Below are 18,403 nucleotides of genomic sequence, written 5' to 3' on the forward strand. Positions count from 1 at the left end.
GCTGCAGTGGCCCTCAGATAGTGTCAGCGCTGAGCGATGACCCAGCATTTGTTGGCACTCAGCAGACGCCTCTAGGGCGGCCGTGCCAGAATCCTTAGCAGAACCTGGTTAGTGCTCCTGCCTGGGGACTGCAGGGGATGCAGGGGCCTATGTGCAGGGTCGCTGCGGTTGGAGCTCTAACTTTTTTTTTTTTTCTTTTGCAAGCATTAATGTCCCTTTGAATCACCAGAGAGTTCTGTAAAAATACAGAGACTGACTCAGTCAGTCTGGGGGTGATCCTGAGAGTCCGCATTTCTAACAAGCTCCCCGTGATGCTCCTGGCCCATGAACCGTATTTGGAATAGAAAGACCCTAGAGATGGCAGACACCAGCCTCCCTGGGTCCCACTGGGTGGTTTAGCTATGTAGAGCTCCAGAGGGGTAGGGCTTGGCCACCAACCTATGCCACCTGGGGCGGGGGGAGGGCTGTGGGGGCCTCTTGAACACTCTAGGATATGCAGTTATGGGAAGGGGGGATACTGTCATGGAGGGCCCTTTATTTGGGGTTGGTGTCTGGTTTGGCTTCTCCTGCCCCCAGTAGGTTTACCTTTCTTTCCTTTTTCTTTTTTTAAGATTTTATTTATTTGGCAGACAGAGCACAAGCTGGGGGATTGAGAGAGGGAGAGGGAGAAGCAGGCTCCCTGCTGAGAAAGAACCCAGACACGGGGCTCAATCCCAGAACCCCAGAATCATGGCCCGAGCTGAAGGCAGACTCTTAACTGATGAGCCACCCGGGTGCCCCTAGGTGTACCTTTCAGTGCTGCTCACATAAGGCCTGTGGGAAAACTGAGTCTGCAGACTCTGAGCTCCTCAGTGGGCACCCTGTGATGGGGAGGAAGACAAGCTCAGTGTTCCAGGCCACTCACTGCCCGGCCTCTGAGTGTGTGCCCCGGAGTGATGGGGGACTGGGGCCCATGTGGGCTCCCCGCCTCTCTTGCTGCGGTCAGCTAATCCTCTTCTGCTCACCCGGTCGCTCTCCCAGGTCCCCGGATGAGAAGGAGCTGACGGCAGCCGAGAGTCACCTTCTCTGAGTGCGGCGGAGCGGGGCTGTGTGGCCTAGGCGGCACCCATGCCGAAGAACAGCAAGGTGACGCAGCGTGAGCACAGCAACGAGCATGTCACGGAGTCGGTGGCCGACCTGCTGGCCCTCGAGGAGCCGGTGGACTACAAGCAAAGCATCCTGAACGTGGCGGGTGAGGCCGGTGGCAAGCAGAAGGCGGCAGATGAGGAGCTGGAGGCTGAGGACCGGCCGGCCTGGAACAGCAAGCTGCAGTACATCCTGGCCCAGATTGGGTTCTCTGTGGGCCTGGGCAACATCTGGAGGTTTCCCTACCTGTGTCAGAAAAATGGAGGCGGTAAGAGGTGGCCCTGCTTGCCCTGATGGCATTCCGCAGCCGGGCCAGGCCAAGGCGTGGAAAGGAGCAGCCCTGGGCTAGTGCAGAGCTGGGGCTCTTGGAGGGTGGGGCTCGGGATTCTCGAGGAAGGCTCCCCAGAAAGAGCCAATGGTTAACAGTGAACAAGAGGCTGCCGGGAGCGGTGATAGCGAGGACACGCGCTCCGGCCCGGGACGGCCCGGGCAGACCCCAACGCAGCTGACCAGACCAGAGACCCCATGCAAGTTGCTTGATCTCTCTGTGCCTTCTGTTCTTCATCTGTAAAAAGGGAGTAAGAGTCGATCTTGCCTCACAGCAGAGTGGGGAGGATTCAGTGGGCTTTACATGTAGAATGCTTAACTCGTATCTGAGGTATAGTGAAGAGCAGCGGTTGGCCATTCTAACGAAATGCTTGCCGGGTGCCAGGCCCTGTTCAGCACTTATTGGATATTAGGCTGAAATGCATGAAATTGCTGGTATTTGAGCGTCTTGGAACAACCAAAATGCCAATTTCATATAATTCAACCACTGATTCCCCCTACACTCTATGTGAGGGGAAGAGTCATCATCCTCATGGTAGGGACTGCAAAACTGAGGCACAGAGAGGTTAGATGACTTGCTCAAGGTCACACAGCTAGTGAGAGTCAGCAGAGAGCCCTTGTGGCTCTTAGTCCCCGTGGCCTGGGACTGCCCCATGCCAGCCTGATGGTTGGCCACAGCTTTGTAGGCATTTCACCTGACCCCTTCTGTCTCTGTTCCATGGGGCTCTGGCCATGGAGCCTTTCCCAGAGATGCAGCCCCATTCAGGGACACTCCCTCCTCTCCAGAACACACCCTCTCTGGCTCAGAGGCCAAGTCTGGCTGGAAGCTTCCCCTCCTTTCCAATCTCTGTTGAAGGGCAGAATGTGAGAATGGCCCTTCGAGCCTATATAACTGAGGCCAGAGGCTTTTCTCTTTCCACGAGAGCATTTACCATTCGCTCTCCAAGCTGTGAAAGGTCTTTCCCCGCCCCAATCAGTCAATCAATCAATCAATCAATCAGTAACTGCCAGTTAGAGCTTTTGGTCTGGGTGATGTGGCCAGGCTCAGGTCACTGAGTGGCTACAAGATCAGCCCAGAGCAAGGATACAAATCTAGGTGTGTGGCTCTCTTGTGTGTGGAGAGATGATGACAAGCGTCCACGACGTGGGAGGACACGTCACCTCTGCGACTCCAGCCGGGAACTTCTAACCTTGTCCTTTGCCTGGTCCCTGGGCACTGATTCAGAGTCCCTCTCCCCACCACACACACTCCCGGGGCAGTGGGCTTGCCAAAGCTTTCTTGCTCACGGTGTCACCAGCCCATCGCCCTGGACCCAGACCCCGCAGACAGCCCCCAGAAGAGTCGTTAGCGCTCTGGATTCTGAGCTCTCCCTTCCCCGTTCCTGCTCATGTTCTTCCATCCTGTCTCATTCCTAGAATCCCTTCGTATCTCTGCCTTTAACGCTCCCATAGCCTACGAGCATTACAGTAAGTCATCCCAAACGCTTTCTGGAAGGAGTCAAATGATCCCATTTCAGATAAAGGAAGGAGAAAACTGTTGGGTGGGAGAGAGGCAGCTCTGTGGTTTTGAGCCGTGCGGGAGCCGGGCAAACATGGCTTAAATCTGGGTGGGCCTTCTGGAACTCTGCTTAGCTCCACTCGATGCTGAAGTTTCCTTTGATCTGGTTCTCTTAATTGGCTTTTTTCTTTCTGCTGATTTTTATGACAAAGAGGCAACCGTTCTGTTCTTCAAGTGCTGACTAAGACGAAGTAACTTGTGTAATCCTCACAACAGCCCCCCATACCCTGCCCCGGCCCGTTCAAAAGGGAGCATGGAAGCCTGTGAATGTGTGCTTTTCTGAGCCAAAGATAGTCACATATCAGCAGTTTCATGTGGTTCTGCCGAATGTTATCATCTTCTTTTAGAAGACCAAAAGTGGCACAGAGAGATCAAGGAATTGGCCCAAAGTCACACAGCTAGTAAGCGGCAGAGCCAGGATTCTGGCTCAGGAGGTCTAACCCCGGGGGCTGTCTCAGCCCCTACTTGGTATGCATCTCAGCAGGCTGAGACCCAGGTGGTCTTCCAAATCCCAGAAATAACATCAGTGTTTGCCCGAAGCAAGACCCAGAGTATAGACCAAGACGGAGACTGCAGAGATCCAGGAGGTCTCGGAGTTGCCACAGCCCGGCTTCCCAGAGCCTGACACCCTGAGCAGTGCTCCCAGCTGTTGAGAGGGAGGACCCAGAGTTCCCCTAAGTCACTGAAATAGCCAAGGGAATCCCGTTGCGTCTCCAAATTGTATTTTCAAAGGCAGAAAGGGTGCATTTCCAAATGATTTCAACAAGGGTTGATAAGAAAAAGGACCTCTGCCTACCCAGAAAGCCTCACCCAGACCCCAGCCCCTGAGCGCTGTGGATGGCTGGGCCGTGGCGTGCGGAGGAGAGCTGCCACCAAGTCTGTGCCCTGGGCCCGACCAACTCGGGCCACTGGCCCCAGTGGCAGGTGGCGGCATGCCCGTGGCCGATCTTGGCTGAGAGCCGCTCTGTGGACAGCACATATGTGGAGACTCTCCCTGGTTCTTTGGGAGAGAGGAGAGAAGCCTTCACAGAAGGCATCAGCCTACCCTTCGGACGCCCCGAAGCCCACCTCCCTGCACATTTTGCCCTCCTGCCCCTGAGGGGATATGGCTGAAATACAAAACCAGTGAGCCGCGTCCCTTCACTTTTCTGCATGTCACGAGTCTCCTCTTGCATTTCCCCGAACCCCAGAGCAGGAGACAGAGCTAGGAGTCCTTCAGGCCCCCTCTCCTTTGGGCGCCAGAATGGCCCTCCTTGTTAGTGACAAGAGGAACTTATGTGTATGTGTGACCGCGTGTAGTTGTATGTTAAATGAATTAGATGCTGTCGTGTGAGGCTGGGTGGGTTACCGCCTCGGAAGCCTTTGCTGATTAGTTGCGTTGGACTCTGACCCCTCCCTTGGCAGGCCTGGAACTCAGCTGGCCCTCTGGGACTGGTCCATGTGTGCGTGCGTGCGCGCGTGTGTGTGTGTGCATGCGCATGAGCTCACATTGCTCACAGGAACCTGCTGCTCCTGCCTCCCAGATTGTGAGCTGTGCTGGGATAGGGCTGTGCTTTCTTTTCCCCCCAGATCCCCCTGCTGCTCATGCCCGGCCCAGCATAGACCTGTAGTAAACAGCTGGCTGTTGCCAAGTGCCAGGCCTAGTGCCTGGGAAATGCCTGGTCCCCCAGGGTCGTGGGCAGATTGGCTACATGTGGCATGTCCTGTTTTGGGGGGCAGAGCCACGGGTGGCTGGGGGTCTTCTGGATACTCCTAGCCGGCAAAGCTTGGTCTGGGGGTGTCGGGTGACCACCGGGGCCCTGGTGACTGGGGCCGTCTGATGGCTTTGCTAACAAGACTAGGTTGCTGGCACAGCTCTCCTCAGAGATCACTCATCTGTGTCCAGACACGATTTTAATTCTCCTGCTAAACGCCCTGTCACTTGGAATTGAGATTGCGTCTGCATGGAGCCCAGGGACCGTGAACTTAATTTATCATCTGGAATCTTTATCAAGATCCATTCTGTCTCTCCATTACGATCCTCCCGGCTATGCATTTCCAAACTGTTAATTTCTCTGTCTCGTTCCTCCCAATTGGCTGTAGATTCATGGTGATGCCGGTCAGACCCTGTCTTCCTGGAGAGCTTCCAGGCTCCGCCTCCCCGGAGCTGCCCAGTCTGCTGTGGCATCAGCATCTGCTTCAGAGGCGGGCAAGACTGTGCCTGGGGTCTAGGCCTCTGGGGGGCGAGGGAGCAGGGCCCACTCCATCTGGGGCTGCTCCTTTGGGGCGGGGAGTGAGTGTGAACAGGTGTCCTCCCAGTACATCAGGAGGCGACCAGGGACTTGACATGTGAAATTCTGAAGAGACGGTATAGTGTCTGTCTGTCTGTCTCTGAATCTAACCTTGTGAGCAGTCCTCCCCCAGAATTTCAGAATTTCAGATCAGGGGAGTCAAGGGGAAGAAGGGCGGGCAGGGGAGGCAGTATGTGGTGGTGGGCCACACGTGGGAACCAGACCCCTCCTGGAGGAGTACAAGGCCTGGAGCAGTTTGAGGACTGTCAGAGGTGCAGGCAAGACTGCAGGACGTGGCCGTCCGCCCTCAGCCTGGTGCCCTGCTCCGGACGCCCTCCGACACGCCCCTGTCCTCCCCAGGTGCATACCTTGTGCCCTACCTTGTGCTGCTGGTCATCATCGGGATCCCGCTCTTCTTCTTGGAGCTGGCTGTGGGCCAGAGGATCCGCCGTGGCAGCATCGGTGTGTGGCACTACGTGTGTCCCCGCCTTGGGGGCATCGGCTTCTCCAGCTGCATAGTGAGTCGGGGGTCGGCACTGGGCGTGAGCTGGCAGGCCGGGGGAGCCGCTCCTGGGGGACGGGGTTTGCAGACCAGAGTCTGGGGCCAGATCAAGGGTAGGGAGGGAGACCCTGCTCTTGAGAACTGCTTCTAGCTGGCGTCCCAGGGCCATGCATTTCCTACACTAAAAGCAGGCTGTGCTGCCTGGGGCAGGATACAATATTTGGAAATGTTACCAAGGAGGAAAGGCTGGGACATCTCCGCTGGAGTTCTCTGTGGACACGTGGACCGTCCGGGATACCTCTGTCTGCTTACCAGCCCCTCAGCCCCGAGTGAGGGAGGCCCTTCCTCTTTCCTTGATTGAAGAGTATTTGCACTGGGCAAGCGTGGGGCCCAGGGAAAGGCCACCCTGAGGCATGAGGTCTCATTGCCTGTTTGCTAGGCACAGACACAGAGTGGGAGAAGGTCTCAGACAAGAGCCCTGTGGCCGAACCAGGAGGGGTGAGGCTTAGGAGCAGTGGGAGACAGGGATCAGCATAACAGAGCTGGGCCCCTGCAGGTGGAAGGGGTCTCTCAGCAGCCAGATCGTGTAAAAGCATGGCTTTTGGAGAAACCGCTCAGACCTTCAGTCCGAATTGACGCTTTCCTCTTCCAAGTAGAATTCTTCCAAGACTAGCGATCGTGTTTCCAAGACACGAGAAGTGACATCTTTCTGGGGGCAGGCTGCCGCCAGGACCAAAGAGACAGCGGTGTCCTGAGGGGAGGGAGGACACAAACACCAGTAGGAAGCATCCGCAGGGCCTCCAGAGCCGTTCAGTCTGGGGCCTGTTGTCTGGGGACACAAAGGCTGTGCGGGCCTCCACAGTCCCAGAGGGTAGCTCTGCAACTGTCACCCCGAGTCATCAGGAAATGATGGGGAAATGCTTTAAGCATCTTAGAAGAATTTCAAACTGGAAAGGATTAACATTTTAAGAGTTCATTGCTTAGAGGAGAGATCTTTAATATCTGAAGCATTCCTCTGTGGATTCCCTGAATACCAGATGAATGGAGGATTAGGAGGGGGCCCTCAGAGCCCCTTCCTCCTCCTCCTCTTCCTCCTGCAAGGGAGGCCCATGAACTGGGGATGGGGGTGGGGACTGCGGCCTTCATGACCCCTCCCCCCACCATGGACCCTTGTCCTCAGGTCTGCCTCTTTGTTGGGCTGTATTATAACGTGATCATCGGGTGGAGTATCTTTTACTTCTTCAAGTCTTTCCAGTACCCGCTGCCGTGGAGCGAATGTCCCGTCATCAGGAATGGGACTGTGGCAGGCAAGTATGGGACCCCCCCGAGTAGGGCCACCCTGGGGACCCCAGCCAGCCCGTCCCAGGAAGGGCTTGAAGGAGCCCAAGAGGCTTAGGCACAGGTTTGGGATTTCATTAACTCGTCACCTTGTATTAGACACCTACCCTCTCTGGTCCATTCTGATGGCCCTTGCCAAGTTCTTAGGTGGATTGAATGAAATGACTGTAGGGAAAACTCTGGAAAGTGTGGCTTTTGTTTAGTTGTTTTCAGTAGTCCTGTGTTACTCAAATACCATCCTATCTGGAAACAGCCTTACTTTGCATGCCAGTCTTATAAAAGGCTGGATGATTTATCCTACCTCACCAATGGGTAAACTGAGGTCCAGAAGTGACTTTCCTATGTTCACACCAGGATCTGAGATGAGACACCAGAGGTCTGGCTCCTAGCTCAGGACCTTTCCCGAGGAACTTGGGGCCAGCTCTGCCTAATCCTTACTGTCCTCCACGGATGGAAGCAGGAAGAGGTGGCATGTGTGGGAATTCAGCCAGATCCATGTGTCCCGAAGCCTCCTGGGCCCCATCTGGAGCCCCATCTGGAGTCCTCAGGGTCTGCCAGATCCTGGCTCACCCACAAGGAGCACAGCACCCCCCTCCGCTAGCCGCACTCAGCCAGCCGCTCACCCGCTGCCGCCCTGGGTGGGGATCAGGCAGAGGAGGTGACCCCACAGTCCCGCCTGAGGGGGCCTTTGTTACTGTTCCAGTGGTGGAGGCAGAGTGTGAGAAGAGCTCAGCCACTACCTACTTCTGGTACCGAGAGGCCTTGGACATCTCCAACTCCATCTCGGAGAGCGGTGGCCTCAACTGGAAGATGACCCTGTGTCTCCTGGTGGCCTGGAGCATTGTGGGTATGGCCGTCGTCAAGGGCATCCAGTCCTCGGGGAAGGTGAGTCAGGAAAGGAGTCCGACCCGTACAGGCGGCTGCAGAAGAGCATGGCAGGCAGGGGGCTGAGGACCCTGGGTTCCACCATGCCACGCAGGGTCTGCTGAGTGGGCTTGGCCTCTTGGGGGCTCAAGATGATGACACAGGTCCCCCGCCATGGGCGCGATGGGTGTGTCACGGCTGTGTCCCTGTTCCCTGTGAACAGCCCACCAGGAGTGGCTGGGAGAGGGCTTGTGGAAAATCAGGGCTTGACCCCAGCCACCTCTGGGATCATATACGTCAGACCCGCTCCACAGACTTTAAAGAGGAAGAAAGCTAGGAGTACAGACCCAGGGATGTTCATCGAGATCCTAGTCCCTTAGGTTCCCAAGCAAAAGGCCTAGAAGAGCATTCCCTGAGCAGTTTTTGGTGAAAATGGGCAGCTCACCATGTGTGAACTAAAGGGCGCCTGGAGCAGGCAGGTGCTGTGAGTGAAGAGGCCTGGGGTATCCAAGGGCGGCTTTCCCCTGCTCTCTCAGGGTGCAGCCCAGCCAACCCCACACACCCCCTTCAAGTGAGGGCCCTTTCTTCTTTGTCACATATCAGTATTCCTGGACTGCCAGAGCCGTGGCTCTATCCGTCCATTCTACAGATGAGGAAACTGAGGCCCAGAGCCGGGAAAGCCCCTCCCCTGAGGTCACACAGTCAGTCAGTCCCAGAGCTGGAACGTCTGAGGCTCCAGGTTCCATAACGTGCTTCTCGAGTAGGGAAGCTAAGCCTTGGGAAGGTAACTTGGTCTCAGCCAACCCCTCCTCCCTCTCCACAGGCCAAAATAGTAGCTGACACTTGGGGGCATTTATCAGGTACTGCCACGCATATGAACACTTTTGGTCCACAGCAACCTTATGAATTCAGAAGCCTTACACCCATTTCATAGATGCACAAACAGAGGCACACAGAGGTTACGTGAATAGCTCAGGATCACATGGTAGGTAAATGGCAGAGCCAGGATCAGAACTCAGGTGCTCTAGCTCTGGACGCATACATGCTTACACCTTCAACACCATCCCACCCAAACAGCCCTCTTGAATTGTTTCGGCACAGCAGACGTGCTGTGAGCATCTCCTTCCTGGGCAGCTCTCTGCCGGCAGGGATGGAGAAATGCATGAGAAATGCAAGTGCTGGAAAACAGCGGGTGATGTATAATCACAAGAGGCAGGACCTTCTCTGATGTTTTGGCTTGGGAGACATGCCTGTAACCTCCCGGATGCCTTCCATCAAAGGAACTCTAAGGACAGGGGAGAGCCTTAGGGGGTCCCCTGGAGTCAGGGATGGAAGAGCGGGCATGAGACATGAAAAAGTGAGGAGGGGAGAGGAGAGGCTTCCTCGCCCCCTTGGCGGCCCTTGGGGGTGGGGAGGCTGCAGACCCGGCCCTGCCAGCTCTTGAAAGGGGGAGGCTAGCCCCAGGCACAGCCATTCTGACTCCAGCTTGTCTGTGCTCCTGCTTCTGCCTTGGCTCAGTGCCAGGTGTGTGGTGGTTTTGGCCCTGTGCCCAGGGGTCCCAGGGCTTCTCTTTCTGCTGCCATCAGAGGAGGCTCGGGTGCTCTGACTGTGAGCGGGGAGGGGGATGCCCCAGCTGTGAGCGGGGAGAGGGGTGCTGGCCGCAGGGGGCCCTCTGCCCCACGGTGGGTCCCTGTCCTCTCTGTAGGTGATGTACTTCAGCTCCCTCTTCCCCTACGTGGTGCTCGCCTGCTTCCTGGTCCGGGGGCTGCTGCTGCGAGGGGCCGTCGATGGCATTCTGCATATGTTCACCCCCAAGGTAAGAGTCTGGGGGCACTGACAGCTCTGGTGGGCCCGGCCAGCATCCTGCAATTTCGAACTCGCTGAGGGCCTGTCATGGGTCAAGCAGTCATCACAGACCCCTGGAGGCATGCACTGGGGAAGGGGCACGCACCTGCCCCCTAGGTTCCAATGAGAGGGACAGCGCGTCAGTTTGGGTGGAACCGGAGGGAGGCTTCAGGGAGGGCATGACCTGGAAGCGGATCCTATTTCAACAAACGGCCATTGGACATTGCAGTCAAAGGAAGGGCAGGAGCAAGTGTGGAAAAGCACTGGGTATGCTTGAGGCCCTGGTGGGAAGGCAGGTTTGGCTGGGGCATGGGCGGTTTCATCACTGGATCTGTGACAGCAGGAACCAAGGAGATGCCTAAGAAAATTATCTCCCTGCCGGGAATCCCAGCTTGTTCCCAAATCAGGGGAACAGTGTTACTGTTTTATTCAGGATACTAGACCATGCGGGGTGTGATTTTACCCTTACCAAATCCATTCCTTTCGTCTCTCACTTCATCCTCCCATAGCCCAGTGAGGGACCGCTGGGCACATTTCACAGGGCTGTCACAGAGCCATAGGCATCCTGAAGATCTACATGCAGGTTTCTTGATGGTGGTCTTTGCCACCATGTGGCCTTGCCTCTGTATTCCCCCTGGCCACGGCTGGCACGGGCCGGTCCCCTGAGGAGTCAGGGGATTGCAAACGCAGACTGGGAGGCCTTCAAGGTGCCCCAAGCCATGTACCTTAGGAACCCCAGCGGGAAAGGCTGGGGATGTCCACCTCCAAATGCCAACGTATCAGTGAGCAGCCAGCTCCTCAGTGAGACTCTAGGTTGCGGGCATGGGTCAGAATACCACCATCTTGAGGCCCCCAACCTTGGTCCTCAACAGTGCCGTGTCACATACGTGCTCACCCACACTGGTGCTCACACGGGAAGTTCATAGAGATGACAGGGACTAGAACCCAGATCCAATGGGGAATCCCTGTTCCCTCCCAGCTGCTGTGCCGCTGGGAACACCCCCGGATATTGGGGGATGGCAGTGGGTAAGACACACAGCACTCATATTCGTCAGATAGGAAATAACGCTGGCTCCCAGCAATCTTGGATGTAATATTTGAGGCTGAAGTGGGCCTCCTGAGCCATGCGGCTGACATGAGGTCATCGTGAACCTGTGATACCCGACAAAGAAGCAAAATGCAAACCTGGCACGTTTTGGGGGAGAGATGGCCATGAGAAGAAAGCCAGTGGTTTTTATGACTTACTTCTACTGTATTTCTAGAATGAGGATCAGTCTAACCTTTTCACTTGAGTCTTTCAGTTATACTTATCGGTGCTTTGGGAGGAAATGGTATACTCTGGAGATGTTCATAAATAGGGAGAGTCACACATGTCTCCAGATGGGTGGGCCTCTTGGTAGCATCCATCTTGAGAGAGCCCAGGATGGGATGGATTCATGAGACTGGTTTCTGGTCCCAGCACACACAGTACAGCTCCCCATTTGACTCAGACACTCTTTCAAACATCCGTTTAATCATACAATGTCTCAGGCATGTAAACACACACATATATAATAATATAATAAACATTGGAGAGGCCATAAAATATTACAGAGACCATAAAAGTGTCCTCATAGCCTGCCCTGATCCCATGTCTTTCCTGCCCCAAAGATAAGCACTATCCTGAACATGGGGTGTATCCTCCTAATACATCTCTCTCTCTCTCTCTCTTTCTCTTTAAGATTTTTTTTTAAAGATTTTATTTATTTATTTGAGAGAGAGGCAGTGAGAGAGAGCATGAGCGAGGAGAAGGTCAGAGGGAGAAGCAGACTCCCCGTGGAGCTGGGAGCCCGATGTGGGACTTGATCCCAGGACTCCGGGATCATGACCTGAGCCGAAAGCAGTCGTCCAACCAACTGAGCCACCCAGGCATCCCTCTCTTTAAGATTTTATTTATTTATTTGAAAGAGAGAGCATGAGAGAGAGAGAGCATGAGAGGGGAGAGGGGCAGAGGGAGAAGCAGGCTCCCCGCTGAGCGAGGAGCCCAATGCAGGCCTCAATCCCGGGACTCCAGAACCATGACCTGAGCCAAAGGCAGTTGCTTAACCAACTGAGCCACCCAGGCACCTCCTCCTAATACATTTCTTAAAATACACGTATTTTATCTCGTAATGCATGTATGCGTATGTGTAAACAACATACCGCATTTGTGAGTACTTCCAAACTTTACGTAAGTGGCATCATGTTATAATGCATCTTCCTGTGGCTTGCTTTGGCTTTTATTTTTGCTCAGCACTGGTACTTGAGATTTATTTAGAGTGCTGTTTGTAGCTCTAGTTCCTCCATCTTCCCTGCTGTGTCATAGTCCACTGTAGCACTAAACTGTGCTCATGTATGAGCACGTGAGGCTCATTTATGTTGTTTCCAGCTTTCCCCATGGCTAGTAATGCTACAGTAGACGTTATTACACAGGTCTCCACTTGCACAATTTTCCCATGGGTGTCTGTATTTAGGGGTGGAATTGCCATCTCAAAGGGTACATGTACCTTCAGTTATGCTAGAAGGTGGCCACACTGCTCTTCAAAATGGCAGCCAAGGTCAACACTCCCACCAGCTGTATGGGAGAGTCCCTGTGGCTCCAGGGACTTCTGTTTTTGCCACTCAGATGGTTGCAAGATGGTGGGTGTGCCCTTGGAACAATAGAAGGCCCTCCTTTCAAAAACCTTTTCCTGGATGTTAAGGAAATGGTGTGATACCACTTCAGCATCTGCAGGGGGCAGAGTCCTCCTGAAGTGAAGTTTAAAGAAACCAAACCCAGAAGGCCCTAGAAGAGCCAGGTCATCAAGACCCAGCAGGTGGCCCTGACCCATCTAGCTCTTGGGACTTTTAGTCTGGATAGAGCCTGTGGGCTCATCTGAGCAGTTATATGGGGCAGCCCTTAACCTTGGATGGATGTGTCTCACAGGGATGGGGAGGCCTAACTTCTCCGTCAAGGATCTCTTTCATAGCCTGTGCTGCAGGTAAAGCTAGTAATGATGGCTGGGTGAGGCCATTATTTACAAATTCCTCCAAGTCATCCACAAGAAAGGTGGATCCACTCTCAGAAATAGTCTTCTGACTGTCCATACCGGGCAGTCTACTCTTGTAGAGCTGGGATTATTCCAGCACAGGATTGGTGAGATATGAGGAACCCTGGAACCATTTCAAGTTCCTGACCTAGAACAGTGTTATTGAATACTAGGGTCATTACACACAGCTGCTCAGGCTGTGCACTGCTCCATTTATATTGACCACAATGGGAATGAAATCCCCAGGGGTCATGCCATTTGGCAGCCATGGCAGAGTCCAAGAGGACTTTTGGCCAGGGCATCTCTGAATCCACTTGAAAAAAGCATAGGCTCTCCGTGGATGTGCTGCATGTCCTCTTACAAATTCTTCCAACATCAGGAATAATGCAGTGTGGCCAGGATACCATGATGACCCACTAGCATCTTTGATGGGACAGTAACTCATGTTGATGACTAAGTTCTTGGATTCCTTGGGCAACCTCTGTCCTGATTACTTTCTTTCCACCAAAGAAAAACCCAAGTGGGGCACCTGGGTGGCTCAGTGGGTTAAGCCTCTGCTTTCAGCTCAGGTCATGATCCCAAGGTCCTGGGATCGAGTCCCGCATCGGGCTCTCTGCTCAGCAGGGAGCCTGCTTCCCCCCTCTCTCTGCCTGCCTCTCTGCCTACTTGTGATCTCTCTCTCTCTGTGTGTCAAATAAATAAATAAAATCTTAAAAAAAAAAAAAAAAGAAAAGAAAACCCAAGTTAGCATGGAGGGCCACAGAATTCACCATGTGACTTGCTCAACACAAAGTCGCAGACTATGGTAGACTTCTCACCACTAAAACTTGCAGAAAGTGTTTATCAAAATTACAGCTGTTCATGTCCTTTGGCCCAGCAATTCCACTCCCAGGTACTTGTCCTACTGATATATTCACTCACAAGCAAACTGATCTGTGCACAACATTGGTCATTACAGCCTATGTTTTAGTGGCAAAAGATGGAAAACAACCTGAATTGCCATCATTCATTTATCCCTTCATTCCGCAAAGGTTCACTGGATGCCTGTTATGTTTTAGGCTCTGTTGTGGGTCCAGCCATGGACCAAGCAGACAAACTTCCCAAGCCTCCTGGATCTTGTATTTTAGGGAGACAGACAATACAAGAGTAAGGAGTTGTTGGGTGGTGTTGCTAAGGAGAAAAATAAAGCAGAGAAAGAAGGATTAGGGACACCAAGGAGAGGGATTGCTTCAGCTAGGGTTCAAGGAGGGCCTCCCTGAGAAAGTGGCATAAAAAGTAAAGACGTGGGAGATGCGGGAGCAGGCTGTGTGGATATCTGGAAGTAGTACATTCCATTCTGGAGGGAGCAGTAAGCAAAAGGCCTTGAGATTGGATGTGTCTGGCATCCAATTAAAGGAGGGGATTGGATCTGGAATGGGAGGGGAGAGAGGTAAGGACATGTGGTCAAGGAGGTCATGGGAGGCAGATCACGAGGGTCTTGTGGGCCAGGGATGACTTTGGTGTTTACTCTTGGTGAAATGGAAGCCATTAGAGATTCTAAACAGAGGAGCAATATGGTCTGACTTCTGTCTTTGAAGGATCCCTCTGGCTGCTATAGAGAACCTGAGGGGACAAGGGTGGAATGGGAAGACCTGCCAGACAGCTCCATCCAGGTAAATCCATCCAGGTGACAGGTGACTTCGATTTGAGCCCAGATGATGGCAATGGAAGTGATGAGAAGTGGTCGGATTGAGGATACATTTAGGAAGTAGGGTCAACAAGATTTGTTGTTGGATTGGACTTGTGGGGCAAGAGAAAGAGAATGGTCAAGGATGACTCCAACATCTTTGACTGAGCATCTAGAGGCATGGAGTTGATATTTATGGAGATGAGGGCAAATGATGAGAGGAGCAGGTTCAAACTACTGTTTTGGACATGGCAGGTCCAAAATGTCTAATAGATATCCAAGTGGAGGGGCCCTGGGTGGCCAGTCCATTAAGCATCTCTGCCTTCGGCTCAGGTCATTGTCCCAGGGTCCTGGGATCGAGCCCCACATTAGGCTCCCTGCTTAGCGGGGAGCCTGCTTCTCCCACTCCCTCTGCCTCTCCCCCGCTTGTGTTTGGTTGTGCACTCTATCTCTGTCAAATAAATAATACATACAATCTTAAAAAAACAAAAGATATTCAAGTGGAGATGTTGAGTAGGCAGTTGGAAAGATGAGTCTGCAGGTCAGGTGGAGGTATAAATTTGGGAATCAGATAATTTGAAACTGTGGACTAATGAAAGTCACCTGTAGAATGAACATAGAGAAGAGGACTGAGCATCAGGACCCAGCATTTAGGGGTTGGGGGAAGGGTAGCCAATGTGGGAGGAGGAAGAAGAGGAGGAGGAAGGGGAGAGAGATGTGGATATGTCGATCCCAGAGGCAGAGAGGAGAAACTGCTTTAAGGAGGGAATGGTCAGCTATGTCCAAAGCTGCTGAGAGGTCAGGCGATGGGCCTGACCCATCAGAAAATGAGCAGTGCACCTGGCTGCAGAGGGGTCCCTGGTGAGCTCAACGAGAGCTGTTTTGGTGGAGTGCTGGGGACAAAATCTGAGTGTGGTGGGTTCACGGGAAAATGGGACATGAAGAATTGGGAGGCAAGTAGTAAAGACTACTTGTTTTCAGGAGTTTTGCTCTACAGGGGAGCAGAGAAATGAGAAAGGGGTGGACACTGGAGAGGGTCATGGGATCAAGGATGTTAGTATATCATCCAGCAATTCCATTCCTCGGCACATTTCCAAGAGAACCCAAAACACGTTTACATGAGAACTTGTACACAAATGTTCCTGGCAGCATTGTTCAGAAGAGCCAAAAAGTAGAAGCAGCTCAAATGTCTGTGAACAGATAAGTGGAAAAATCAAGAGTGGTGTGTTTATTGGATGGAATGTGATTAGGCCATAAGTGGGAATGACGTACTGGCACCTGCTACAACACAGGTGGACCCCGAACACATCAGGCTAAGTGAAAGAAGCCAGTCGCCAGAGACCACATATCATGTAATTCCGTTTACGTGAAACGTCCAGAATAGGCAAATCTGTAGAGACAGGAAGCAGACTAGGGGTTGCTTAGGGCTGGGTTTTGGGGGAGGTTGGAGGAGGAATGGGAGTGACCGTTAATGCGTGTGGACTTTCTTTTCAGGGTGTTAAGAAGTTCTAAAATTGGTCGTGGCGTTGGCTGCCCAACTCTGTGATACGCTAAGAACTGTTAAATTGTACACTTTTTAAAAACCCAGCACAGAGTGGGAAATCACTGCTCTTGGGTGGAGGGAACCAGAGTGCTTGAATGAGCGGGAGAGGTGGGGCCCGGTGCCCAGCTGGAGGACGCAGGGGAGTGTGTCGTTTTGTCTGGGAAGGAGGAAGCGAGGGCATCATTGAGAGTCCGAATGGTGGAGGGGTGGTGGGGGCCTAAGGAAGGGTGAGTGTGAAGTGACGGTGCAGGGGATGGGGAAGGCGTGCAACCCAGTGGAGGGGGGAGCACCCTGGCAGTCAGGGTTATGGGTGTGAGGTGCATCAGCCAGCATGGCGCCGTTAACATTTGTCCGGTTCCAAGCTGGACAGTTCCTCCTGGTTCACGCCTTGGAAAGCATGCCAGTTCCCACAGTGAGGGGCTACTTAGAACAATCCTGTGATTTACCGTGGACGGTGCTCACTGGGTACCGGGCACTGTTGCCCGCACCTGACAAACATCAGCTCATTTAATGCTCATGATAACCCTGGAGGCAGAGGTTATTCTTGCCATTTTGTGCGTGGGGAAACTGACACACAGGAAGGTTGAATAACCCGTCCAAGGTCCCAAGGTGTGTGCTGTGTGATTTCTCCAGCTGGGCTTAGCTGCTGGGGGTCGGTGGGGGGTTGGGCCAGGATCAGGAGGCAATGACAAGCGACGACCACAGAGGGAGGTGGCTGGGGAGTTAAGAGGGTAGCAAGCGAGTAGCCAAGGGATGGGCCATTGACTAAGCCCATTAAGAAGGGAAGTTAGGACACACAGGGTTGGGGAGAGTGAAATGTAGGTAGGTCCCAGGGAGGCCAAAGAATTTTGGAATCAAGATACTAGAAGAATGGGGTGCTTGGGTGGCTCAGTGGGTTAAGCCTCTGCCTTCGGCTCGGGTCATGATCTCAGGGTCCTGGGATTGAGCCCCACATCAGGCTCTCTGCTCAGCGGAGAGTCTGCTTCCTCCTCTCTCTCTGCCTGCCTCTCTGCCTATTTGTGATCTCTGTTAAACAAATAAATAAAATATTTTAAAAAATACTCGAAGGAGTGAGCTGGAAAGATGGGGTGCTTGGGGGTTCAGGGTCCTTAACGTTGAGGTCCTACTTGGAGCATAGCTCTCAGATATGACAGAGGCTATGGAATGACCCTAGGAGTGGGGTGAAGGACAGGACTGGTGGAAGGGAGGAGCTGAAGGAACTGAGAATTCTGATGGCAGTAGAGCGGGACAGAGAGAGAGAACATTGGGATAGCAATGATGACCTGGAGGGAGGGGCGGCACCCCGACCACCTCCAGGCCTGAGGGCAGCATGGGCAAGTGCGAGAACAGCCTTTACCCCAGGGGGCTGAGGGGAAGCCTTGGCCTCAGGCCCACCCTTAACCAATCAGACTCCAGCCAGCAGACCGGTTAATTGGGATCACTGGGCATGGTATCCAGGTAGCAGTAACTATTGAAAGCTCCCAGTGGTTCTGAGGTGCAGCCAGACTGGAGAACCACCACGTCAGAGCAAGGAGGACCATCCAGGGAAGGGTATGGAGATGGGGGATTTGAGGGATGATGGACTGTGAGTTCCAGAAGCCCTAGAACTCTGTGGGTCCCCAACTCAGCACAATGAAGTAGTGTTGAGCCTGGGGCAGGGCTGTGGACATCTCCGGTGTGGACGGGAGGCACTGAAGGCTCAGGGGCAGAGGGCAGTGACCTTGACCCGCATGAGTAGAGGAGGGCTTCTAGAAAGGATGACCAAAACAGGCCAAGCTTGTTGCCAGAGGGTGGGCTCTGGAGCCAGACTGGCTGGTTCGGGTCCCAGCCCATCACTCCACGGTCCGTGGTCCGAGGGCAAGATCCCTGGGGAACTCACTCCGTTTTCCTCAGCTGCGAGATTGGGCGAACCATGGTAGTTCCCTGACAGCCTTCTCGGGAGAGAATGGAGGGCTGCTCCCGGTGTGCAGAGAGTGCATGGGAAGCCCTAGTGATTATTATTCTCTCCCTCGTGAAGGTGACACTGTTCTTGGGTGGTGGGAACCTGGCGCTCCAGTGCCATCTGGTGTCTCGCGCACCGGCAGGGGCCCGGCAGGGCTGAGAAGCAAGGGCGTGGGCTCTGGTCACGCACCGGGTCAGGCCAGGAGCTGGGGAGCTGCTTGTGGATTCCGAAAGCATCTTCGTGCTGCTGAGTCAAGTGCGTGAAACACCTTGTTCTCTGTGTGAGGAAGTGACTCAGCCGTTGTGCCAAGGAGGTGGCAGGAAGCCCTTGCTGAGTTTCAGGGCATCTGCCCCCCCACGCCCTGCTCTTTCCGCCT

The 18,403-nt window shown here is 53.7% G+C and overlaps 1 protein-coding gene across 2 annotated transcripts in view; it reads left to right on the plus strand.

Moving 5' to 3' along the window:
- LOC111143397 (solute carrier family 6 member 17) overlaps nt 1–18,403 on the plus strand; it is a 45,261-nt gene that overhangs the window by 15,326 nt on the left and 11,532 nt on the right. Inside the window, exons 2-6 of one of the 2 annotated variants that reach the window (XM_022497102.1) lie at nt 1,021–1,393; nt 5,641–5,798; nt 6,963–7,089; nt 7,824–8,005; nt 9,690–9,800. In XM_022497102.1, coding sequence (XP_022352810.1) covers nt 1,108–1,393; nt 5,641–5,798; nt 6,963–7,089; nt 7,824–8,005; nt 9,690–9,800 — 864 coding nt within the window. In that variant the 5' untranslated portion in view covers nt 1,021–1,107. Of the gene's footprint in view, nt 1–1,020; nt 1,394–5,640; nt 5,799–6,962; nt 7,090–7,823; nt 8,006–9,689; nt 9,801–18,403 lie in introns of those variants that run through there. The other variant, XM_022497103.1, reaches the window with a different exon arrangement.

Source organism: Enhydra lutris, unplaced genomic scaffold (assembly GCF_002288905.1).
Source record: "Enhydra lutris kenyoni isolate GAN:26980312 unplaced genomic scaffold, ASM228890v2 scaffoldscaffold9, whole genome shotgun sequence".
Taxonomy (NCBI): domain Eukaryota; kingdom Metazoa; phylum Chordata; class Mammalia; order Carnivora; family Mustelidae; genus Enhydra; species Enhydra lutris.